The 24,736-nt window shown below is 48.5% G+C and overlaps 2 protein-coding genes across 2 annotated transcripts; both read right to left on the minus strand.

Annotated features, from left to right (window-relative positions):
- Positions 1-949: 949 nt before the first annotated feature.
- On the minus strand, positions 950-2,641 carry LOC149359764 (uncharacterized). Its single transcript, XM_089567740.1, has one exon. The coding sequence runs from the start codon at positions 2,639-2,641 to the stop codon at positions 950-952; it is 1,692 nt and encodes a 563-aa protein (XP_089423866.1).
- An 18,744-nt stretch (positions 2,642-21,385) lies between these two features.
- Positions 21,386-23,113, minus strand: LOC149359765 (uncharacterized). The gene is made up of 2 exons (XM_089567741.1): positions 21,694-23,113; positions 21,386-21,630 (listed from the first exon to the last, which is right to left on the minus strand). The coding sequence occupies exons 1-2, from the start codon at positions 23,111-23,113 to the stop codon at positions 21,386-21,388; spliced, it is 1,665 nt and encodes a 554-aa protein (XP_089423867.1).
- Positions 23,114-24,736: the final 1,623 nt, after the last annotated feature.

A 24,736-nucleotide genomic window follows, 5' to 3' on the forward strand; every position in this document is an offset into this window, starting at 1 on the left:
ATTCCTTCATGCGGAGTTTGCCCTGTTTAAAGCTTCAATTTCTTCGCCGATTTAACAAGCGATAGATTTGGTAGAAAATTCAACACTGCTAAACTCTGATATACGGTGCGGAAGGTCAAACTTCCTCAATGTGACGCTTCCTCGATGCGCTAAAAATAGTATCTATGCACGGCTCACAAAACTTACCTGTGTAATACGGGAGTAATTAATAATTGACGTCCACCCAAGCGCAGCCATACGGCTACAAAGGAAAGCTATACAGCTTTCTCAGAAACTTCGCAGTTAAAGAAAATTTCTTCCTGGTCCGGGTTTCGAACCTGGGACCACTGCTTCACCGGAGCAGTCGCTCTACAAAATGAGCTAACCGGGACGGCAAGCTTCTGGTAGGGCGAGAGCGAATTGATCAATAACTCGAAGTGGCAACAGTGTTGGTCCAATGTTTAGGGAAATCCTCCAAGGTGGAGTAGATTTGTAATAAGGGAGTAATTGATGCCCACCCGAGCGCAGTCATACGGCTACAAAGGAAAGCCCTACCATAAGCTTGACGTCCCGGTTAGCTGAATTGGTAGAGCGACTGCTCCGGTGAAGCGGTGGTCCCGGGTTCGAACCCCAGACCAGGACGAATTTTTATTTAACTGCGAAGTTTATGAGAAAGCTGTATGGATTTCCTTTGTAGCCGTATGGCTGCGCTTGGGTGGATGTGAATGAGTAATTACTCCCTTATTACAAATCTACTCCACCTTGGGGGATTTCCCTAAACATTTGACCAAAACCTACCTTTATCAACAAGACATCGAGCTCGAATACTGACCTTTAGCTTCGCGACCCAACTTCATTTGTAACAGCACACATGTTTAACACAGAATACAAACACTGACAATGAGCAGGTCGACAAGTGCCTGAACGTTTTTGATGCGAGGAAAAAAAAGGCATTACCTTCAGCCCAGCGTCACTCAAAGCACCACAGCCAGCCTTCATCGAGCTTCTCAAGTTCCGAAGAAAGCATCAGCGGTTCGTCCAAATGTTCCACACGGCTGCCCGAGAATAGGCCCATTTCAAAGTCAACGCCACTTCTAGTTAAAATGTCCACTCCCGGATGTGGTGAGTATGACCCCGACAGCTTACTGCCTTTGGCAGCATCACCAGCAGCATAAACCCCTCCTGCACAAACATCTCTAGCTCCCTTTGCTCTAACTCCCTTAGCTCCCTTTGCATTGCTGCAGTGTTCAGCAAATTGGTGTGGCCGCGAGATGAATGAGGCCTTTTCAGCCCGGGTGTCTCTTGACATGTTCGCCTTTTCAGATGCTGGCGGTCGCTCTCGACGGCGGTCTTGTCCTGAACTCAGGGTATCACCTGCGGCCAGACAGTCAATCTCAACAAGGGTCCTTGACCTTTGCTTTTTAAGAAAGCTACTACTTGCGGACCTGGCATCGTTGGGGACTGGATCGAATCTGGCAATGGGCTTTGCGGTTTGCTTCGTGTACCCAGCAAGCCCTGTTTGGCGACACTCGCTAGTTTTCTGAAAACTAGCACCCACAGGTCGGCAAGGTGGTACAGATGTCAATTCAGTGGCGGCAGTCTGCCCCTCATGTATTCCCTCAACTTCTGTTTGCGTCGTTCCGGGGACATGGGACATTTTGTGAGGCACTTTCTCTGACCTTAATCTCACTTCAGACGAACACTGCTCCGCCAAATCAGCACTTCCTTCACCTTTGGCATGAGCTGGCATTTTTCTCTTGCAAGGCCCGCGTCTTTCTAAGCGGGGGTCAACTTTTTGCGCTTTACGCGTGTTGAGTGACTCGTTTATCCTTTTCGAGTATTTAGTGCATTTCAGTGAGGATCCTTCTGCTTCAGTCTGCGTTGATGCATAGCCTATGTTATCCTCGTTTACAGGGCTAACACAAGGTGAAATATCCATTGGTGCTGCATCATGGCTCCCACTCACAAGGCTGGTAGGTTCTTGATATGAAGGCCTTTCTTGCATGACCGTAGAAGGATACTGAAAATGTGTAGTGGCTTGGGGCGCATACGTTGCAGGGCAACCGTAAGATGCTCCATCCCAACCATTGTAGTTACCATTCCAGTACTGTTGATAGGGATTGTACGGTGGCCATGTAAATCCGCCGTAGTAGGAATTCGGCTGCAACCTGGGCAGGAACCAGAGCGGAGGGGGCGGAATATGGCGCCAGAAAGGGAAGGAATCGCCCTGGGTGGTTTTCTGCATCGGCGATGTTGCCTGTCCGTACGCGTCATCTCCGACACAGTTTTGCATTACCGATGCTGCTTGTCCACGCGAGGAGTCAACTGCAGGGTTCTGGTCCAGCAGTGCTACCTGTCCAGACGAGTCAATACCGGCACAGTTTTGGTTCAGCGGAGTGGCCTGCTCACAAAAAGTGCCCCCGGCAGAGTTTTGGTTCGGCGCTGCTACTTCTCCACAAGAGGCGTCCTGGGCACAGTTCTGGTTGGGAGATGCTGCCTGCCCAGATGAGTCATTCCCGGTAGAGTACTGGTTTACCGATGATTCTGCTTGTCCGCACGAGGCGTACTGAGTACAGTTGTGGTTCACCAATGCTGCCTGCTCACAAGAAGCCTCCCCGGCACGGTTCTGGTTCGGTAGTGCTGTATCCTCTCTGTTGTCCATGGCTCATTAGGAGCAGCGCCCTGCAATACAAACGCAAAAGATGTAACATGCGGTCGACTTAGCTCTCATTTCTTACAGCATACTTGTTTATTTATTTATTTATACAAATACCTCACAGGTTCCACACTTGGAACACTGTGAGGGGAGGGGTTACAATATTTAGCAGACAAAAGATGGTACAAAGTGGAAAGAATAAAAATAAACAATATTAAATACATTGGACTGCAAACAATTATTACAACGTACTTGAAGAAAACCGTATTATATTGATACAGAAAAAAAACAGCAAACGAATGGCGGCACTGCAAGGATTTGACTACACATACGAACACAATTTATGTACTATATCATGGAATGCATGAAGGTGGCCAATTCGTTTTTGAACATTGGTGGGTCACGTATGGTAGCAATGCAATCCGGAAGACCATTCCAACACTTGATAGCACGTGGCAAAGCAGAAGAATTAAACGCCAGTGTTCGGCCGAATAGACGTTGGAAGCTAAGATTCTGATAACTACAGTACAAGGTTAATAAAATTTATCCGGACCTTGGAAGTCAATTAGCGGGCGAAAGGTTGCTTCAGCTCACTTAGCAGACAGGAGTGAGTAAACTCTACTTTTTCGATGGGTTTCACAGACGCTCAAGCCTTTCATACAACCTTTGACGTGCCTGCGGCTATAAGATAAGTTATTGCAGCTGAATGTGCCAGGTGGATGCCTACATTTGATACTTGCACAATGAGCGACCTGTTTAAAATATTAATTCAGCCAAACGTAAGAATGGTGGCATCACACTCTTACCGCTACCACAACCACACACCATCATCATTAGCATTCCGTCCATTCTAGGACAAAAGCCTCTCTCAACGATGTCCAGCTAGCCCTGCACTGCGCAAACCGCTGCCCGCCGTATGGCTGCAGATATCTTAGACTGAGCTCCCTACTCGACTCTCTCCTGTCTCTGCCTACGTCCTTTCCCTACAACTCATCCTGTTACCCGAGAAACACGTCGGTCATTTTTCCACCGGTTACATGCCCCGCCAGTCCATTTAACTTCTGTTAGGCAGTCACCTGGTTGAAAAAATTCAGTGAGAAAGAGAAACTCCAATGCTCTCTACGAAATAACGTGTATCGAGACAGTTAATTATAAAACTGTGAAGTGTACCATTGTGAAACAAATTACATTATGCATCACGTTGCGCGCATCAGATTTTATGGCTTTGCATGACCATTAAAAGGACAACAAGCGCCATATTATCAATGAAGTCGCTGTCAGTGCAGACAACCATCTTGATAAAACTTGAGGCACCCGAAGCAGAAATGTTAATTGGTTGGAGGTTAGTCGCAGTAGTGATCTCTGCCAATTCTGACTATTCCTACTATCTGATATATAACATAACTGCAGTATGGCCCAGTTAGTACTTCACAGAAACACAGACCTCCGCGAGACATGGAATACCAGAAAGCGGACGTCCTACAACAACCTAACTACCAAATGACTAGCAACTAAAAAGTGCTGAGTAGGACTGGCAACAAAACAGTACTGCACAATAGTTATACATGCATATGTGCAAATTTTGCGCTGTCAGAAAGGTCGCAAGAAGTGTGCCAAGGGGAAGAATGAATTTCATTTCATTTAATTTATCCTCAAGATACACTGTACATTAGAAAACGGAGGGGCTAATATAATACAGAGTAAACTTTAGTAAGAATTGGCACAAAATACACAACTCAACTGAAGGGATTGCAAATTTCAAGTTGACATCTGTTGATGACAAACACACAGGTAAAAAAGATACAAACATAAATGTAATGAACTCAATGAAAAATAAGTATACGATATAAAGTAGTGCAAATTTTCGAAATTCATTGTTAGCACTTGAGCAGTAATCATGACGAAAACAATGACATGATAAGCTCCGTTGGCCACTGCAATAGAGTAGTGCGCCATCGCCGCAGGCGAACACTACGGATGCATTCTTTCGCATTCAGAGCGCATGAGTAGTCCGCCTTGTTGTCATGGGATACATAGCCGCAGAGGGTGCAGCCCTTAGTTCAGGGCCGTATAGCTCCCCACTGCTTACAAAGATTATCCACACGCGGAGCTAACGAACTTAGACAGAGACATAACCGAGCAAGAAATCAGAGCACAGCTTGTGGTGACCTACCCCCGCCGGTCCCATGTGGTTGGCCTCCCCGCGATGCACCCTCCCTTGCATGGTTACCTACCTTGACTAACAAGGGAGGGCGCCGGCGTCGCAGCGACACAACCGCCACAGATGGCGTGATTGCTGCGCGCGCCTAGGAGGGGGGGGGGGGGGGAGGACGGCTTTCTTCGGCTCGAGAAGTTGGACGCGCGATGACGTTCAGGCACGAATCCCCGCTCTCCGCCGGCGGAGAGCCTCGTGGGGAGAAACATTCTCCCGTTCTCGTCCCGTCCGGCGGTGGAGTATATCCCCTGGCCTAGCATGGGCGAACATTCGCCCGTAACCGTGCTTGTCAGTCGGACGTCCTCGATTCCTTAGCATATTTTGTTACCAGATGGCGTTATTGTTGTTGTAGCAATAAATGCCTGTTTGTGCAGCCCGAATGCAGTTCCTTTGTTCCCTCAGAGCAAGGCCCGCCGTGGTGAGCACACCGCGTGCGCTGGGTAGCGTACGCGATCGCAGGGTGGGGTCCGGGCGGCTTTGAACATGGTTAGGCGCGGTTAAACTGGAGAAACGTATTTATTTCCCCAATTAAAACTCGACAAGCTCCAGCGGACAGCACGTAACACCACACCGAAGGCGGGCGGCGTACAGTTCCGGTTACTAAAGAATATCGATGAAAGGTCAATGCAGCAAGTGACGTCGTGCACCACTGGCATGAGGGCACACTACCACATAAGTGGCGCCATGCCGATATCACCTTGATACTTAAACCGGGGAAGCAGCCATGCCTAAATTGCGACCCATCTCGCTCACGCCATGTGTAGGAATGTTGTTTGAGCACGTAATCCTAGCCAGGCTACAACTGTTCATGGAAGAACAGGCCCACTGCCACACACCATTTGCAGCTCCGGAGAAGTTAAGACCAACTGCGGTTCTTTAACACACCCAGAAAGGGCGTCCAGGTCAAGAACTACACAAACCACCAAGTGTCGAGGGCGGTGTCCCAGGCCTGCGGCGGTACCATTGCAAACAACGTACGTGGTACGCCTCCATCCAGTCTCTAACATCATTATTCTCAGCATCCCCGACCAAGCGGTTACAGAGATACTGCGCAAAACTATCCAAATCACGCTAGCCGGCGTGAACTACCGGATGAACATCTACGTGACAGCCGTGGACGGAGTTTTCAGAGGGGCAATACGCAGCATTGACTCCAACACTCTATCCGAAGAACACATGGCACACCTGCGAGTTCGCACTCAGGAATATAGAAATCCTGCAAGCCCGCATACTCGGCAATTCCAAGACTGCGGTGATAATATTCATCTCGTATACCCCCCGCCCCCCCCCCCCCCCCCCCCCCCGCGCAGGTTATTACTAAGCGGGCGAAACGGCGTGTTATACCTGCAAACGCATGCTTCAAGTCCGCCAGGTGTGCCATAGCCTCGCCCATCGCTCGGACGTATGCCCAAGGCCTAACATCTTAAGTCACATTTGTGGCGTCCGCGACCTGGAAGAAACGCGCACCTGCTCCCCGATATGTGCGGCCTGCGCAGAATTGGTCACGTCATTAGAGCACGAGAATGCCGATAACGACTTTGACCGGACTCACCGAACACCACCTCCAAGTAAGAGGGGAAGAGAAACAGACGGCCGTGCAGAAAACCGCCACGCCTCGGACGGAAAATCGGGCAACCGAACCACCGCCTTCGATGGTTCAGCTCGTACCAGGACAGCTCCTCCCCATCCAGGTCAAAGTCTCGATCCTGGTCCCGCTCGAAAGGCCGCAACTGTCAGCAGGAGCATAATACAGGCTCTCACTAACGCCCTCAAGAAGAACTAGAAGCACAAGAAGAGACCATCGCCGCCGCCACCCCCAAGAATTAACGATCAGGCGAGCTGGCCAACCTTGGACTCCTCCCAACGCTTACATTTTAGCCCTACCCAATCCCAGCTTGAACAGGAAAACAACTTTGTAGAGGACCTCACACAGTGCCTTCAGCCCCACGAAAAGCTACCCCAGCAACAACCCACACAAGTAGTTCAACAGCCAACATCGCAAACTTCCCAATGACGACTCGCACCACCAGTACAGGTTCCCCATGTTGAGATCTATAGTAGAAATGCGCTAAGTATGAAAAGAACAAGACGGTACAGGAATGGACGAAGCACAACTATCAACTGAATTTTAATGTACAAAATGGGACACATAAAGGAAAAGGGAAACTATCAAGGAGCATGCGTAATATCCTTATCTTGAGTCAACGGCATGAGCTGTCTTCGAAGAAAAGCCATCTCCCTGGCCGATGGCAGTACTGAAGGCGTACTGACGCCACCTCCGCTACAATTAGCAGTAAGTAAAGCCTCAATTACTTCTCTGCTAATTCTGTCTGAACTCGTGGCTAGCACACGTGATTTTTTTAAGACGTGGTTTTCTTTTTTTGCAAGGTCACGAACACCCAAAGGTCACGAACACCTAATTTTGGCCCTCGATCTGAAATGTGCCTTTGATAACATGTCACACGAAACAATCCTTCAAGGCTTCATCGACCTTAACTGTGGCGAAAAGGTCTTTTCCTACGTACGAGCATTCCTCACGGGACGGACAGCGACGATAGCCATAAGCCAAACGCTCCGAGGCTCGATAAATGCCGCACAAAGGCACGCCGCGGGGCTCTACCATGTCACCCCTGCTCTTCAACATCGCGATGCTCAGGCTCGCTTTGCAACTCCAAACGCTCCCCAATATCGGATATACGTTGTATGCTGATATAACGATATGGACCACTAAGGGCTCCTTAGACAACAAAGAAACTAAGGTAAAGGAAACAGCACAAGTAATGGAAGATTTTCCCTCTAAAACGCTCTTCACTGCTCCACAGCGAAGTCCAAAGTAATACGGGCTCATAATTCACGATACATATCATCGGGCCCGATCAACCTTACGAAAGAAGGGCAGCCCGTAAAGGAAGTGGAGCTTATCCGGATACTTGGACTTTGCATCCAGAGCAACCTCAAGGCTACCCACATCATTCGAACGCTTTAGACCACCACTACTCAAACAATCCGCATGATTAGTCGTATAAACGGACATTGCCAGGGCATGCGAGAACAGCACATCATGCGATTAGTTAGCGCGCTAGTCCTCAGTAGAATAAGGTACGGACTTCCTTTTCACAAGACCACGAAACAGGAAGAACAGATTGACGCCATAATATGGGGGGCATATAAAACGGCGCTTAATCTTCCGCCCAGCACCTCAACATAAAAACTTTACGCACTTGGCCTTTTCAGCACATACTCCAAACTCCAGGAAGCATTGCTCACGTCACAAAGTCCGTCTTCAACAACCACAAGCCGGCCACGCCCTTCTCAGATGTGTAGGCAGGACGGCGGTCATACGAGCTCCAGATGCTCAATCTCCCCAGAGAAACTGCAAAGAAATAAAATCAAAATAGCTCCGATACCGAAGCATATGTTCAAAGATGTCCACACCGGCAGTCGCAAAGCAATAATTTCCTACATACGCAAGCGACTTGCCATCTCCGCCAGCACGGGGTACATGGACGCAGCGGCATGACTGGGACACAATAAATACCACATTGTAGCGATAAATTCCTAATTCTCCCCGGCGCTCGCTACCTCCATCATAGCAGACTCCAACGGCGGTCTCCGGCTCAGCGTCCGAACGCGTTAACCACTGAGCCATCGTGGCTGGCATGCATGCGAAGACAATAGCTACAAACGTGCAGGCATGCGGAGGATGCGTGGTTCGATCCCCGGGACTGCAGGATACGCACCGGTGGTACAACGAGAAGAACCTGCCCCTAATCTGGTGCTCGAGTTCGCAGGGGCGAAATCCTTGAAAAATGGGTCTAGGAGCCAACATTTTGTAAAAGAAAATACCTTGTGCCACGGCGCTCTCTGACCTATACAAAAATGCCCTTATGCCATTAAAATTCATCACGAAAGTGTAATGGGTCAAGCGGATGTCAGAAGCAGTCAGGAGGCTGCCTGTAAATGCGGTAAACCTAGACGTCCTCGAGTTCGGCCCCACACGTCTCTCAAACCACAGAGGACCCGTTGTAACCTTTCAGATGGCCGTGCCAGCACACGCGACGCCATCACAGCAACAATCACTTCGCGAACCAGCAAACTCTTCACTCATCGTACCGTTGAGGTACGCAGCTGTAAGTTTTGTATCTCTCCTGCATTGCACCGATCAGTGGACACTAGGGCACGAAACTGAGCTTGGCATAAGGAAATAATACTCACTGTGCCGGCGAGACGGAAGCCCACGACGGTACAGGTGCTCCTACGAGCGGCAGAATTGCCCTACAGACTTGGCTCCATCCTCCTGTCAGTCAGTGGTGCGGCATACATAAATAACACATCGAACACACCACACTCAGCTCTTTTTCGAGAAATACTTGCGGTAAGATGATGGCCGCAGGCGGTCGGTTCCAATCGTCCAACGATGGCGCGTGGACAAGACAGAACGGCGCACGTTCTCTCGAGATTTTTCTTCGTCGACTTTAAGGCCACGTGCTCCCTTGCTGCTTCGTCTTTTGTTGCTTCGTTTTCGGGAGAGGAAACGATGACGTAACTGTCTCACATATGACGGCGGACACCCGAACCGCACTCCAGGTTTAACCAGAGCTAAACGACAGGCAATTTTTGCTAAGGTCTTTGGTTCCTCGAGGTAGTATCTGTCTTCGGTTCAGTTTGGTTTATGAAGTTTAACGTCCCAAAGCGAATCAGGCTATGAGAGACTCCGCAGTGAAAGGCTCCGGAAATTTCGACCACCTGTGGTTCTCGAAAGTGCATCGACAACGCGTAGTATTCGGGCCTCTAGATTTTCGCCTCCATCGCAATTCGACTGCCACGGCCGGGTTCGAACCCTCGTTTTTCATGTCAGCAGCCGAGTGCCGCAACCACTGAGCCACCGCGACGGCATAGTGTCTGTCTTCCTAATCTCTAATGACTAAGAATATCATCGTACATGTTCGGCTCCTCATCCGTCTGAAGGGGCTCTCGGCTCGACGAGCCCGCACTTCCCTGTCTGTGAGTCGTCAGGCCAATGCGTGCGCTATCTCGTTTCCTCGCAGGCCTTCGTGGGCCGGAGCCCAGATTCGGCTAACTCTGCCGGTGCCGGGCCGGCAGCCATAATTTTGACGGCTCTGGCAGATACCCTGCGTGGGTTGTAGTTTCGGATAGCTGGTTGGGAATCGGTTTAATCACCTTGACATTCTGTTGAGTTAGGGCCAGCGCAATGGACACCTGGTCAGGCGCTGTTGCGTCCCTCTGCCGGATGCTGCAGCACGAGACTCGATCCCCGCCCTCCCTGACTGTAGGGCTACGAAACCCGTTCTGCGTTCCTATTCGGCCGCGTCCTTGTAAACCACAAACTGTCTGTTGGCTCGTTTTTTCTGTACAGCTTTCCCTCTGTCCTTTCGTCTGCCCTCATAGTGTACCGGGTGCATGTTCCGTGGGAGTGATATGGGATTCTGATTTTGTTCCTTATGGCTGTTCGGATATTCTGCGATTGTTTGAGCCTCGCTCGAGTTTCGAAGCTGAATAGCCCCGATCGGCTCCGTAGGAGTCGTTGCTGTTGCACTACTCTGGTATCCTCTGTGAGCTCGTCTAGTGTGTTTGAAATCCCCATGTTCAGAATGTTCAGCCAGAAAAAAGTCCAGAAGAAAGTGATCCATCTTGTCTTCGGCACCGCTTAATCCCAAGGGATCCCAAGCTGCTGAAAGGGGAGGAAGATGACGGCGGTAGAGACTCGTCTTCTTCGCCGCCTGATTCCTTCACGGGTGCAAATAAAGTTATTTCATCATCATGGAACATCAGGTGCAGCGCTGTCAGAGCTAGCGCGTTCCTCTTTCTCTTCCACTCCCACCTTCATCCCTTCCCTTACAGTGCGGTTGAATTTCCCACTAAGAAGGGAACCAGTTACTGCGCGTATCTTTCCTCAAAACCGATTTCGATTTCCTTTTCAAGAGAGAAGCTTCACTACGCGGGTCACAGCCGAGCTTCGGGTGAGTTGAACTGGTGAGTTATGAGCATGCGCGAAACCGAGTGACACCACGCGCCGTGCAGGTGGCCGCTCCTTGCCGCTGCCGCCGACTTCGTCACCTGATCTTTCGGCGGAGCCGCGCGCTACTGCGCATGTGTGTTGCCTCCTCCTTGCCGCTACAACCAACACCTGCGCGCTTCGCCTCCTCGCCCAGCGTTTGACCTTTCGTTGCAGCCGCGTGTTTCCCGCGTCGCAGCCGGCAACCCTCCTCTCCGCATTTATGCGGGCAGTTTTAACCGCGCCGATTTCCGTCTCCCCCTCCACCTTCGTACAGGCATTGTGTGGACGGCCGAACGCCTCCACCGTTATCGTGGTGCACCCAGTGCATTGTGAGCGAACTGCGACAGCCATCATGTCAAACCAAGCATAAGTGAAGCTTTTCGCTTGTATATCCAGGCTTAACCAAAGCTAAGCCACTGCCTAATTTTTTTCTCACAATGCATAGATATTCACCATAGCGAGGAACAGCGGCAACTCTCTCGCTATTCCTTTTTAGTGTGCAAGAACTTCTAGCCGCTCGCCCAGGGTTTCAGCGATGCTTCTCCCTGTGTGTTTGGTCCCTTAATAGCAAGAGTGACCAGCTCACTGGGTAAGTATACACCTCGATCACGCTGCAGTAGGCGTCCAGCAACAAACTGAGGCAATTTTGCGCCTTTTCTTTTCTCAAAACCAGCTGAAGGTTTACACCGTTTTTTTTTTTCAGGAAAGGAGAGGCGCATAACTGGCTCCCTGTGTCAGTGGACACTTCAATCGCGCTTTGAGGTAAGTGGAGGTAGTGTGCACCAGCAAAAAAGCTTGCATAAGCTTCGTTTTTGGTGAATAGTAATGGCGCAGTATCTGTGTCACATATCTCGGTGGACACCTGAGCCGCCCTGTATGGGAAGGGTGGTGGTGGAAATAATTTAATGAAGTAGTTTAGGAGATTCTAGCAGCGGTTGGAGCTCTCAGTCCGGAACCCCATTGGCGTAGGCTGCTGCGAGGGCTCCTTGGATGAGTTGCATTTGACTAGTTTTGTCTGAGCTGGTCAGGGCTGCCTCCCACCCCTCCAGCGTTGGCTGGCTATTAACAGTCACCACCTGATTTCGTTGTCAGCCCCTTACCATATGGTACAGGTCCACCTTCTCCCCGCAGAATTTGCATTGTGAGTCAAATGACTCCGGGTCTACCGCGTGTAGTCTTCGTGGGTTGTAAGTGTTGGTCTGTAGCTTTCGGAGGTGTTGTTCCTGCCTTTTGTCTAGTGTCTTAGCTTGCGGAGGGTAGACCCGACGGGATAATCTTGAGTGCTGAAGTATGTCGGTGTAAGTTAGTAGTGGTGTAGGGGGTCCCACGGCATCCGTACTGGGTGCCCGGGGGAGAAATGCTCGGGCTGAGGCATATGCGCTCTCGTTCGCTGGGATGCCCTAGTGACCTGGTACCTATATTAGGTGTTCGTGTGTGGGTTGGTAGCCACGGTTGTAGCTATCTTGCAAAATCTTAGCTGCTAGCGGTGCGACCCTGCTCCTGAGGTAATTGCGATACGCTGTCTATGAATCTGTAAAAATATACCCCGAGCTTGTGTGTGTTGCAGCTAGAGCAATCACCACTTCTTCCGCAGCCAGTACGTCCTGGCTAGCCAATACTAGTCCGTCAATTGTTTTATTTTGGTGCAATACCGCGACGGCCGTCATTACCTGTTCGGGACCCGAGAATCGGCATATAACACGCCCTCACTCCCGCCGTTGTGCCTTTTCATAGCGTCGGCTCGTGCTTGTCGTCTTGACTGGTGAAAATCAGGGTGCATATTCCTATGTAGTGGAGTGCCTTGAATTGTCCTCGCCATGAGGCTGGGGTGTCGATTTTAATGTCTAGCCGTCGGAGGAAATTGATGTTTAAATCACTGAGGACTTGTCGTCCAGTCCGAGTAATGGAGAGCCGTAGTATCTGCGCCGTGAGGTGTGCCTCTACAGCTCATCTATCGTGTTGTGCGCACCCAGTCGTAAGAGCTGGTCCGTCGATTTCGCAAGAGATAGGCCCAGGGCCTTCTTGTAGGCTGTTCTGATTATAACGTCGAGGTGCTTGATGTCATGCTTCTTTAGGCGGAGGTAGGGTGCTGCGTAGACGACGCGGCTTATAACGAAAGCCTGCACTAGATGCAGAGTATCTTTTTCTCGGATCCCTGATTTCCGCGCCGTTATCCTGGCGATCATCCTGGCGACTTTCTCGCTCTCGAGCCGTAGTTTCTGGAGGGTGAGGAGGTTGTTGCCGTTGTTGCCGTCGGTGTTAATACTCCCATTTTTCTACCCCATCCACACCTGTTTTTCTCTAAGCATTGGCCACGTTATCAGCTTCCGCAAGTTAGGTTCACGCAGAATCTGTAAGCTTCGCTTCAGGTCAATCTGACCTTCTTGCAACGATTTGTTGACACGCAGGCTGATCCCGTCTTCTATTACGACCATATTTTCCCGTCCCATGCAAAACACATGCCCGTAAATATCCTAAAAAGTCTTCTTGCTGAACACTTACAGCATTTTCCTCATCATGCTGTTCTCTCCACTGATGCTTCCGGTAGCTGTGAGAAGGTGGCGATTGGGATATATTCACAGGATATAGCTTCCAGCTATTCCGTTCGTATCCCTGATTATACTCCTGTATTCTTTGCAGGTGTTTGGGCTCTTGGTTTGACTCTTCTTAAAATTCCGAGGCATATAGCACGGGTACTTATCTTTAGTACTTATCTTTAGTACACGGGTACTTAGCTTTAGTCACTCTTCAAACTTCCGCCACCTCTCTATTGAAGCGTTCCCTTAGGTTTTTTGTTCCGCGCACATTAAGGGAGGTCCGCTTTGTCTCGGTACCTGGCCATTCAGGTAGCTATTTAAACGAGGTGGCTGATTTATTGGCAAGGTCAGCTCTGACTGCCCCTGGTATCTATATCGTACCTTCTGTGGTTTTAAATTGGGGATATAAATACGTTCTCCCCGTTTAACCGCGGCTGACACAGTTCAAAACCGCCCGGACCCCACCCCACGGTCGCGAGCGCTACCGAGCGCACGCCGACCACGGCGGGCCTTGCTCTGCGGGAACAAAGGAACGACACACTGGCTGACACAAACAAGGCATTTATTGCTATAACAACAATAACGCCAGCTAACAACAAAATACACTGAGGAATCGAGGATGTCCCAGTCACCAGCACGGTTACGAGCGAACGTTCGCGCACGGTAGGGCAAGAGGGAAGCTCCGAGGCCAGACGGGACGAGCTGAGGGGAACATGTTTCCACACGAGGTCGCCCGCGGCGAAGAGCCGAGCTTTGCGCGTGAACGTCCACACGCTTCCCGGTCCCGAGCAAAGAGCCCGTCTCTCCCCGCGCGCGCGCAGCAAAACGCCATCCGTGGCGCTGGTGTCGCAGCGACACGAGCGCCCTCCCCTGTTAGTTGGAGTAACACAACTAAGAAGGGTGCGTTGCGAGGGAGCTAACCACAGTAGGGGGTGCAATGCGGGAAGGTGAACGCAGGGGACGAAGGCGTCCTCACAACCTCACCTCATTCTGTTGAAGACCTCCCATTTCTAGCGGTTCCAACATATATCGGCCAGCTTGGGTGATCCGCTGCTGAATACCGTGGAGTTTCAACATTTAAAGTTGCCATGGAATGTCCGATCATGTAAGTCAAGGCTCTGTGAAGTGTCCATGACGCTTTTGCGATGCAGAATCCCCTACCTCAACTTGTACTTATGCAGATGCGGCAAAAGGATTTGCCGGGCTAGTTGGTTCATTTCTGAAATAAAGATTTAACTGCGCGAAAGGGTTAGGGTTAGGACTGCGCTTCTGAGCGTCTTGAATGTGTCTCCCTTCTGTCCTAACCCTTTCGCGCAGTTAAATCTTTATTGCAGATGCGGGTTCGCTATGACAAACCTTTGTACCTCATGCGGAGAAGTTGAATCAATAGACCATTTTCTCCTCTCTTGCCGGCAATTCGCATTGCAGAGAAAACAGTATTTGGAGGTGCCTCTTTCGAGGTTAGGACCCCCTTGTCTCTACCAGTTCTGCTCTCGTTTAGTGCGAGCGCCACGGGATTCTCGTTAAGTAATATTTGCGGCTACCTTCATGATTACATTATTGCAACTGGTCGCATACCCTGGTAACTCCATATAAAATTCCACCGCATGTCCAAAAATCGTATTTTATTTTATTCCTGGTATACCTAATTTGTTTAATTTATTTAAGAATTTCAACACTGCATATGTTTTCTAATTTCAGTGATTCTATTATTCTACTTAGATTTTTTTTCCCCGCACATATACCTCCGTGGCATTCCCCACCGTACCTTGGCCAATTTCCCGCGCGGGTGTGTGTCATGTTTACTATGGAGGGGAAGAAGAAGTTGGGTCATGTTTTTGGTGTTCTCCACCGAACTCAATACAAAATTGAACCATTCCATATGATGCATTCAAATTTGCACATAAAGCCGTCGTCCCATCTTCGATCTCCCAGCTAACAGGACCCCTTTCGTTGCGTCGTCCAATCTGTCAGCCTATACCCTATTAATTCTCCTTTTCCTCTAAAGCTCCTAATCATTCCAACAGTTCACCGCCTTTGTCTTGGCCACTCCCCCGTAGTGGGTATGTGCCATTCTACTTGAGGCCAACCAACCAACCAACTAGATAAATCGGCCCTCAGCCGAGGTACTGTTCCGGTCGTCTGCCGCCAGCAATAATTACCGTACTGTTTTGCCGCATCTACCTGTTGGTAAGCTGGTTTTCAACTCCGTTTTTCTGCATGCGGACGTTGCTGGCCGTCCCTATCCCTATCGTGCCCAGGACTTTTGAGCTGCCTTACATGGCTTCATAGAGCTAAGAGAAATCAGTTCCATCGGAGTGTTCCTGACGTCTCACGTGTGGATGGTAAAGTGCGCGACAGCGTTAGCCAAAGCTTAGCTCGTGATCTCCGGCGCGTTACGGGTGAAAAGCCGTCGTTGTCTGGTCATTGACCCATACCGAAGACTGTCAAGCTCTAGCTGCTTTGGCTCCCAGAACATCTTGAGGATTTTTACTTTCTTGACGCTCTTCGATCTTGTACAACATCACAGAGGAGCACACTGGGGAGTTTTGAAAATGGAGCGGATGCGTACTTTTAGTAGCGACGTTGTCTTTTCTCTTGCTGATGGTGCCACTGTCAACGACGTGTCCCATCTTTTGACAGTTTGTGGTCTGCAGTGCCTGGTTTTAGTTCCAGGGAGGCCACGCTTGTGTCTCTGTTATCACAAGATTGGGCATATGCGCCGTCTCTGCCGTACTGCTCGGTGCTATGACTGTCAGCGTTTTCACCATACCACAGAGAGGTGCGTCGTGTCGTATTCTGAACTCCGTAGTGTCACCCATGCCGTGGATGACACTTTGCAGGAGCATTTGATGGATGCCAAGGAGGTTTTGGATGCTGCTGATGGCATGTCAGCCATTGCACCTATGGAATCAGCGACTACTGGCCCTGTGCGTGCTGCCGTTTCTGGCGTGAAGCGTGAGTCTATTCAGACTTCACAGACGTGTCAGCTGTCTGCAGATGTCGATGGTCAGTGCCTGGCGGAACTAACACCAGAAATAAATGGCGACAATAATAACACTCTTGGTGCTTGTGTTTGCGTTGTGCTTGAACCGAATAAAGTAAAGGGTGCGGGTACGACTGCGGCGCCGAGTCCCTGCACAGTTGGGGACACCTGATGCCAGTGCCGGATGTGCCGTACAGGCAGATGATTGCCAGCCTCGCAGTTCACTGCATGACAGCAACTGTGCCGTGGGCATGCCAAGTCCAAGTGTGGCCTCGAAGCGTGCTGTCTCTACTCCCAGGACACCGTCCCTATCAAGCGCAAAACCCACTGGCGAAAGTCCAAGCGCAAGAAATCTCCTCGGCGCTACAGATCGAGGAGCACACTCATGTGTGTGCTCCGGTCTAAGGATAAACAGGTACACTTGCGCCGATCTATTTCGGCAGTCGGCTAGACATTGTAGCTGTTCAAGAGACTGAGATAGAAAGTGAATTGGATACAGATTGCAGTGTGTGTCTGTCACACTCAGTGGGTCTAGCGGTGGGTTGTTGTTTTTCAAAGAGAGTGTGTCTTTCTATGTACGAGATTGACGCAGAAAGGCGCCTGCGACTTCCGGCTGCAAGGCGAATCGCTGCAGTTCATCAACGTGGAAGCTTCCAATAATCGCATGCAACAAGCAGTTTTCTTCAGGATATATTGCCACTCTTCTAGACTGTGATCGGTATGTGGTATTCGTTAAACTGTGATCGGTATGTGGTACTCGTGGGTGACTAAGTGCGTGTGCGACCCACGATAAGAGCCCTGGTATTTTATCAGCTATCACTGAAAGAGAAGGCTTAATTGATGCTGGATTGTCATCCACCTTCACATATATGCGGACCTGGCCGATTGCCTCTTCTATTGCCCGGCTGCTCTGCAGTAGGGTTCCTACCGCCCCCCCCCCCCCCGTTCTTTATCCATCACCACCTGGCTCGACTGGCTTGGCGCTGAAGGGGAGGAAGAACAGCGACTCTGGTCGCCCAGGCCGTCGACATGCTCGGCCTGTAAATTATGGCCGAATAAAGGTCTTGTACTACTACTACTACAACTACTACTACTACTACTGCTACTACTATTCCAGGAGCCTCAAATTCACGTGTGAATCGCATTTACGTTTCTGCAGATATCCTTACAAGGCGCATTTCATGCGATCTCATTCCTGTTTCTTTCTTCGATCATGCGATGGTCATTGCGCGGACTGGAGAATGTGCCCGTCCCAAGTTTCAATCGTAGCGGGCACTATGGAAGCTTAATTCGTTGCTAAATGAGGAATACTCCAAGCAGCGAGTCAGGACAGCTTTGGAATCTCGCTTGACCCTAAGTCCCATTATTTGATTCTTGGGAGATATCTAAGCAAGAAGTTCGTGGCTTAGCTATTGAGATCGGCTCCACGAGAAACGGTTGTTTCAGAGCCTTTATAAGTTGCACGAACTTGACTGCGAGGCTCCAGGCTTCTACATACAGCAAATTGCAATTGGTAAGTGTCGCCTTCAAAAGTTCGATGCAGAACGATTTCGGGCGGCCCGTGTACGATCCCGCGGCAATCGTGATTTTCACTCCAAGCAGCCAACTAGACAGGCCTTGCTTAGGAGCGTCGCCACGTGGCTGCCAAGCGAGTTTCAGAGCGCTACTGTTGTGGCGCCCTGGTCACAAGTACCGTAGCAGTAGTTACTGAGTCTACAAATCACTGCACCTCTCTTTTGGATGCCAGTTCATGCACGCTGTTGATATTCATGTAGCGCGCTGGCTGTGCAGGATTACTCCGCTTTCAGAGGTTGAGTGCGCGGCAATAAGTGGTCCTTTAACCTTGAGTGAATTGGAAGGTGCAAGTGATCGACTGCCACTTTCAAAAACCCCACAACCTGACGGCCTCTCAAGAGGATTTTACATGACATTTAAATTTGTTTTATCCCCTGTCCTCCTCCAAATTTTTTAGACTAGTATCAATGTGGGATTTTCGCCATCGTCGTACCAAAAGCCAAATTATCTAAATACCAAAAATAATAATACGGTAAAACTGCCATTTGTAGATGGCGACAGACCCGTAACACTTTCTAATGTTGATCGTAAGATTTTGGCTAAAGTACTCGTAAATCGACTATAGCTTGCAATGTGTATTTTGATTGGACCTTACCAAAAATGTGACTTGAGGGGACGGCCAGTACAGTCTCATCTACATGTTGGGCGCAGGATGTTGCAGAATTGCTGCGACATTCATGAGCAACTAGCACTGCTTAGAACTGACTTGGCATTCGATCTAGTGTGGCAGTAATTTTTTTCTCTCTTTTAAATCACATCAGTGTGTGTTCAGTTTTCTTCTAGGATACGCCCTTGTTACAAAAACTATTCCACGCGCTTGATTGTAAATGGCTGTTTCTCACAACCAGTCTGCATTCAGTCCTCTGTGAAACAAGGTTGCCCACTGTTCCCGCTCTTATTCGCACTGTACTTGAAGCCACTTTGCATTAGTGTTATCAACAGTAGAGCCGTCACTGGTTTCCGTATCATGAGTTACGAACTGAAGGTATTTGCGTATCCAGATGACCTCACGTTTTTCTGTGCTGATAAGTCAAACATCGAGAAGGTTATTCGTTTAATGGAGCACTTTCGTTCAGGGTTAAGAGCTCGTATTAGTTCTAGGAGTTGCGGCCTCTGGTTTCGAATGTAGGGATCGACATGTCCCGAGTATGCCGGTGTGCTATGGAGATGTAGGCCACCCAAGCGCCTTGGCGTCCGTTTAGTGCCTATAGTGCGCATTACTGGAAAAACCACCTGCCAAACTCTTCAGCGCTATCCTCAGACTGTTGTCCCCATGGTCCTTAGAGTTTGGCAGAGTGACGGCATGCAATCTGTTTGTCGCCACTGAAATTTACTATGTGCTCCAAATTATTCACTGCACAACACTCTATATCCAGCGTTTTCATTTCCACCACTTAAGTGGGGGATTCGTGTTATGAATTTATGAGGCGTGTTAACGTTTCCCAGCCTGTAAGCGCAGGCGGCTTTGGTTTAGTCCACTTGTATGTCCGACAAATAGTTCCACGCTTAGTGTTTTTCCGTGACTATACCGCCAAGAGAACGTGCGTTCTTGCAAGTGAATTTATTTTGTGTTTTACCGAACCTCGTTGTGTCTTCTAATGTTTCTGATCACCTCTGTTAGTGGGGCTCAGTGTACGGAGTGTACTTGGCTGTTCGTTTCCTTCTTGTTCGCTTCCCCTCTGTGTATTTTGGTTTACTGGAACATGACGTAATCAAAAGTTTTGCGAACGCATTTTCTTATGCGAAAGCATTTCTTGCCTCATGAGTGGCGTGGACAGGCTATGTCACCACAGGCTGTGGACAGAGCGTGTTCTCATGAACTGTCGATCATCCAGTAAGAGTGCAATTATGATTTGTAATGATTAATAATGATTGAATGGAAAGCATAAATGACCGATTTACAAAACAAAATAAAAATAAGGCAATTATTTCGCTAATTACTCTAAGTAATTCCGAAATTTGCGAATCACTAGTAATTCCTCCAAAGTAAGTCATAATTATTAATAAAATTATTGATTAAATTATTATTTACGATAAGTAGTAGTTGGGCATCAATTTAATGTTAATTATTGACATACTGATTTCAGTGACTGACTAAATAAATAATTATTACGAATAATTAACGACATTCCTAAAAAAACAGACGCGGCAACGAAACTAAAATATTTCGGATTTCCTCACATTTAATTTTTATAAGCTACATATCGAGACATTGCCCGTTAAAACTAGTTAGAAAAAAGGGACTTTTTGTGTCTACGGTAAATTTTCACTTTTGTGATGCTCTAGAAACGATTGAGTACTGGTTGGTTGGTTGATGGGGTTTTGCGTCCCAAAGCGACTCGGGCTATGAGAGACGCCGTAGTAAAGGGCTCCGGAAATTTCGACCACCTGGGGTTAACGTGCACTGACATCGACTGTTTCATTGATTGCAAAGGTACGATACTTGTTGGGGATATCTTGCAGCGGACACTGAAAACAAAAGAGAGTTTAACACCGCATTTTTTACGATATCTCACTGTAGTGTTTGAAGAACCATTTGTTGAAGAACCTTCAGACAAGTTCTTTCAGACTGGACTGCACAGCTTCTGGAAAACGTGCATAATGTATCGGCATTGTGAAATTGGCACCATGGCCTTGTGCCTTGGGTATAAAGGGGCAAGTCCAGTCAAAGAGGTACGTATTGACTATAGCTGAAGCTTCAAAAGCTATCCTGATTAAAAGAATTCCAGATATAAAGGCACAAGACGAGAGAGCAGGGTGTTTTTCTTCATCTGGAGAGTGCTGGCGCTACATGATTCTGCCGGAAGATAGGGGCCATCTGAGCGAGTTTGTTGAGCGCGTTTCAACTTCTTTGTGTGCGCCTTCAGGACCATGTTTTCACCTCCACTTTTATGACGTGGATTCCATACGTACAGGTGCTAAATTTGACAGCCTTGTTGTCCAGGCAATTAGATTGTAGAAGACAATGCTCATAGGTCGATAAACATTCTGAAGGCACTCAAAGGCAAAAACAGACAACGAACTATTCTCTTGCAACAATGCTAGAAGTTTTGTCTTTTCTATTCCCTCATACGGAGTTTGCCCAGTTTAAAGCTTCAATTTCTTCGCCGACTTAACAAGCGCTTCAGTTGCTAGAAAATTATACAATGGTAAACTGTCATATACAGTGCGGAAGGTCAAACTTTCTCAGTGTGACGCTTCCTCGACGCGCTTAAATAGTATCTATGCACGGCTCACAAAACTTACCTTCATCAATAAGAAATCGAGCTCGAAGACTGACCTTTAACTTCGCCACTCAACTTCATTTGTAACAGCACACATGTTTAACACAGAATATAAACGCTGACAAAGAGGAGGGACACAGGTGCCTGAACGTTTTTGATGCGAGGAAAAAAAAGGCATTACCTTCAGCCCAGCGTCACTCAAAGCACCACAGCCAGCCTTCATCGAGCTTCTCAAGTTCTGAAGAAAGCATCAGCGGTTCGTCCAAATGTTGTACACGGCTGCCCGAGAATAGGCCCGTTTCAAAGTCAACTGCACTTCTAGTAAAAATGTCCACTCCCGGATGTGGTAAGTATGACCCCGGCAGCTTACGGCCTTTGGCAGCATCACCAGCAGCATAAGCATCACCAGCAGCATAAGCATCACCAGCAGCATGAACCCCTCCTGCAGAAGCATCTCTAGCTCCCTTTGCTCTAGCTCCCCTAGCTCCCTTTGCTTTGCTGCAGTGGTCAGCAAATTGGTGTGGCCGCGAGATGAATGAGGCCTTTTCAGCCCGGGTGTCTCTTGACATGTTCGCCTTTTCAGATGCTGGCGGTCGCTCTTGACGGCGGTCTTGTCCTGAACTCAGGGTATCACCTGCGGCCAGATAGTCAATCTCAACAAGGGTCCTTGATCTTTGCTTTTTCACAAAGGTACTACTTGCGGACCTGGCATCGTTGGTGACTGGGTCGAATCTGGCAATGGGCACTGCAGTCTGCTTCGTGTACCCAGAAAGGCCACTTTGCCCATGCTCGATAGTTTTCTGACAACTACCGCCCACAAGTGGGCAAGGTGGTACAGACGTCGATTCAGTAACGGCAGTCTGTCCCTCATGTATTCTCTCAACTTCTGTTTGCGTCGTTCCGGAGACATGGGACATTTCGTGAGGCACTTTCTCCGACCTTAACCTCACTTCAGACGAACACTGCTCCGATAAATCAGCACTTCCTTCACCTTTGGCATGAGTTGGCATTTTTCTCTTGGCAGGCCCCCATCTTTCTAAGCGGGGGTCAACTTTTTGCGCTTTACGCGGGTTGAGTGATTCGTCTGTCCCTTTCGAGTATTTAATGCATTTCAGTGAGGATGCTTCTGCTTCAGTCTGCGTTGATGCATTGCCTACGTTATCCGCGTTTACAGGGCTAGCACAAGGTGATATATCCATTGGCGCTGCATCATGGCTCCCACTCACAAGGCTGGTAGGCTCTTGATATGAAGGCCTTTCTTGCACGACTGTTGAATGAGACTGATAATTTGTTGTGGCTTGGGCCGCATACGGTGCAGGGCAGCCATAATAGGCTCCATCCCAACCACTGTAGTTACTATTCCAGTACTGTTGATAGGGATTGTATGGTGGCCATGTAAATCCGCCGTAGTAGGAATTCGGCTGGAATCTGGGCAGGAACCAGAGCGGAGGGGGTGGAATATGACGCCAGAAAGCGAAGGAATCGCCCTGGGTAGTGTTCTGCATCGGCGATGTAGCCTGTCCGCACGCCTGATCTCCGACACAGTTTTGCATTATCGATGCTGCCTGTCCACGCGAGGCTTCAACTGCAGAGTTCTGGTCTAGCAGTGCTCCCTGTGCAGACGAGTCATTACCTACACAGTTCTGGTTGACTGAAGTGGCCTGCTCACAAAAAGTGCCCCCGGCAGAGATTTTGTTCGGCGCTGCTACTTCTCCACAAGAGGCGTCCTCGGCACAGTTGTGGTTGGGAGATTCTGCCTGCCCAGATGAGTCATTCCCGGTCGAGTCCTGGTATACCGATGATGCACCCTGTCCGCAGGAGGCGTACTCAGTACAGTTCCGGTTCACCAATTCTGCGTGCTCACAAGAAGCGTCCGCGGCACGGTTCTGGTTCGGCAGTGCTCTCTGTTCACTTCTGTCCATGGCTCATTAGGAGCAGCACCCTGGAATACAAACGCAAAAGATGTAACATGCGGTCGACTTAGCTCTCATTTCTTACAGCATACTTGTTTATTTATTTATTTATTTATTTATTTATTTATTTATTTATTTATTTATTTATTTATTTATTTATTTATTTATTTATTTATTTATTTATTTATTTATTTATTTATTTATTTATTTATACAAATACCTCTCAGGTTCCACACTTGGAACATTGTGTGAGGGGAGGGGTTAAATATTTAGCAGACAAAAGATGGTACAAAGTGGAAAGAATAAAAGTAAACAATATTTAGTACATTGGACTGCAAACAATTATTACAATGTACTTGAAGAAAACCGTATTATATTGATACAGAAGAAAAAACAGCAAACGAATGGCGGCACTGCATGGATTTGACTACACATACGAACACAATTTATGTACTGTATCATGGAATGCATGAAGGTGGCCAATTCGTTTTTGAACATTAGTGGGCCACGTATAGTAGCAATGCAATCCGGAAGACCATTCCAACACTTGATAGCACGTGGCATAGCAGAAGAATTAAACGCGAATGTTCGGCCGAATAGACGTTGGAAGCTATGATTATTATTACTGCAGTACAAGGTTAATAAAATTTATCCGGACCTTGGAAGTCAATTAGCGGGCGAAAGGTTGCTTCAGCTCTCTTAGCAGACAGGAGTGAGTAAACTACTTTTTCGATGGTTTTCACAGACGCTCACGCCTTTCTGACAACCTTTGACGTGCCTGCGGCTTTATTGCAGCTGAATATGTTAGGTGGATGCCCAAAATTGATACTTGCACAATGAGCGACCTGTTTAAATATTAATTCAGCCAAACGTAAGAATGGTGGTATCACACTCTTACCACTACCACTGCCACAACCACACACCATTATCATTAGAATTCCGTCCATTATAGGACAAAAGCTTCTCTCAACGATGTCCAGTTAGCCCTGCGCTGCGCTAACCGCTGCCCGCCGTATGGCAGCAAATATCCTAGACTGAGCTCCCTATTCGACTGTCTCCTGTCTCTGCTTACGTTATTTTTCTACCGGCTACAAGCCCCGCCAGTTCATTTAACTTCTGCTAGGCAGTCACCAGGTTGAAAAAATTCAGTGAGAAAGAGGAATTCCAATGCTCTCTACGAAATAACGTGTAGCGAAACAGTTAATTATAAAACTGCGAAGCATACCGTTGCGAAACAAAATACATTATGCAGCACGTTGCGCGCATAAGATTGTATGACTTTGTATGACCATTAAAAAACAAGCGCCATGTTATCAAAGAAGTCGCTATCAGTGCAGACAACCATCTTGCTAAAACTTCAGGCACCGGGAGCAGGACTGGTAATTATCTGAACGTTAGTCGCAGTAGTGTTCTCTGCCAATTCTGACTATTCCTACTATATGATACGTAACATAACTGCAGTGTGGCCCAGTTAGTACCTCAAAGCAACACAGTCCTCCGCGAGACATGGAACACCAGAAAGTCGACGCCCTAGAACAACTTAACTACCTAATGACTAGCAAGTAAAAAGTTCTGAGTAGGACTGGCAAATGAACGGTACTGCACAATAGTTATACATGCATTTTTGCAAAG

Source organism: Amblyomma mixtum, chromosome 2 (genome assembly GCF_055824585.1).
Source record: "Amblyomma mixtum isolate Tamu chromosome 2, ASM5582458v1, whole genome shotgun sequence".
NCBI classification, from domain to species: Eukaryota; Metazoa; Arthropoda; class Arachnida; order Ixodida; family Ixodidae; genus Amblyomma; species Amblyomma mixtum.

Coding starts and splice junctions, on each gene's coding strand:
- LOC149359764 (XM_089567740.1), bottom strand. CDS start 2,641: ATGGACAACAGAGAGGATACAGCACTACCGAACCAGAACCGTGCCGGG.
- LOC149359765 (XM_089567741.1), bottom strand. CDS start 23,113: ATGGACAGAAGTGAACAGAGAGCACTGCCGAACCAGAACCGTGCCGCG. Junction 21,631..21,693: donor ACACCAATTTGCTGACCACT/GCAGCAAAGCAA, acceptor CTTCTGCAGGAG/GGGTTCATGCTGCTGGTGAT.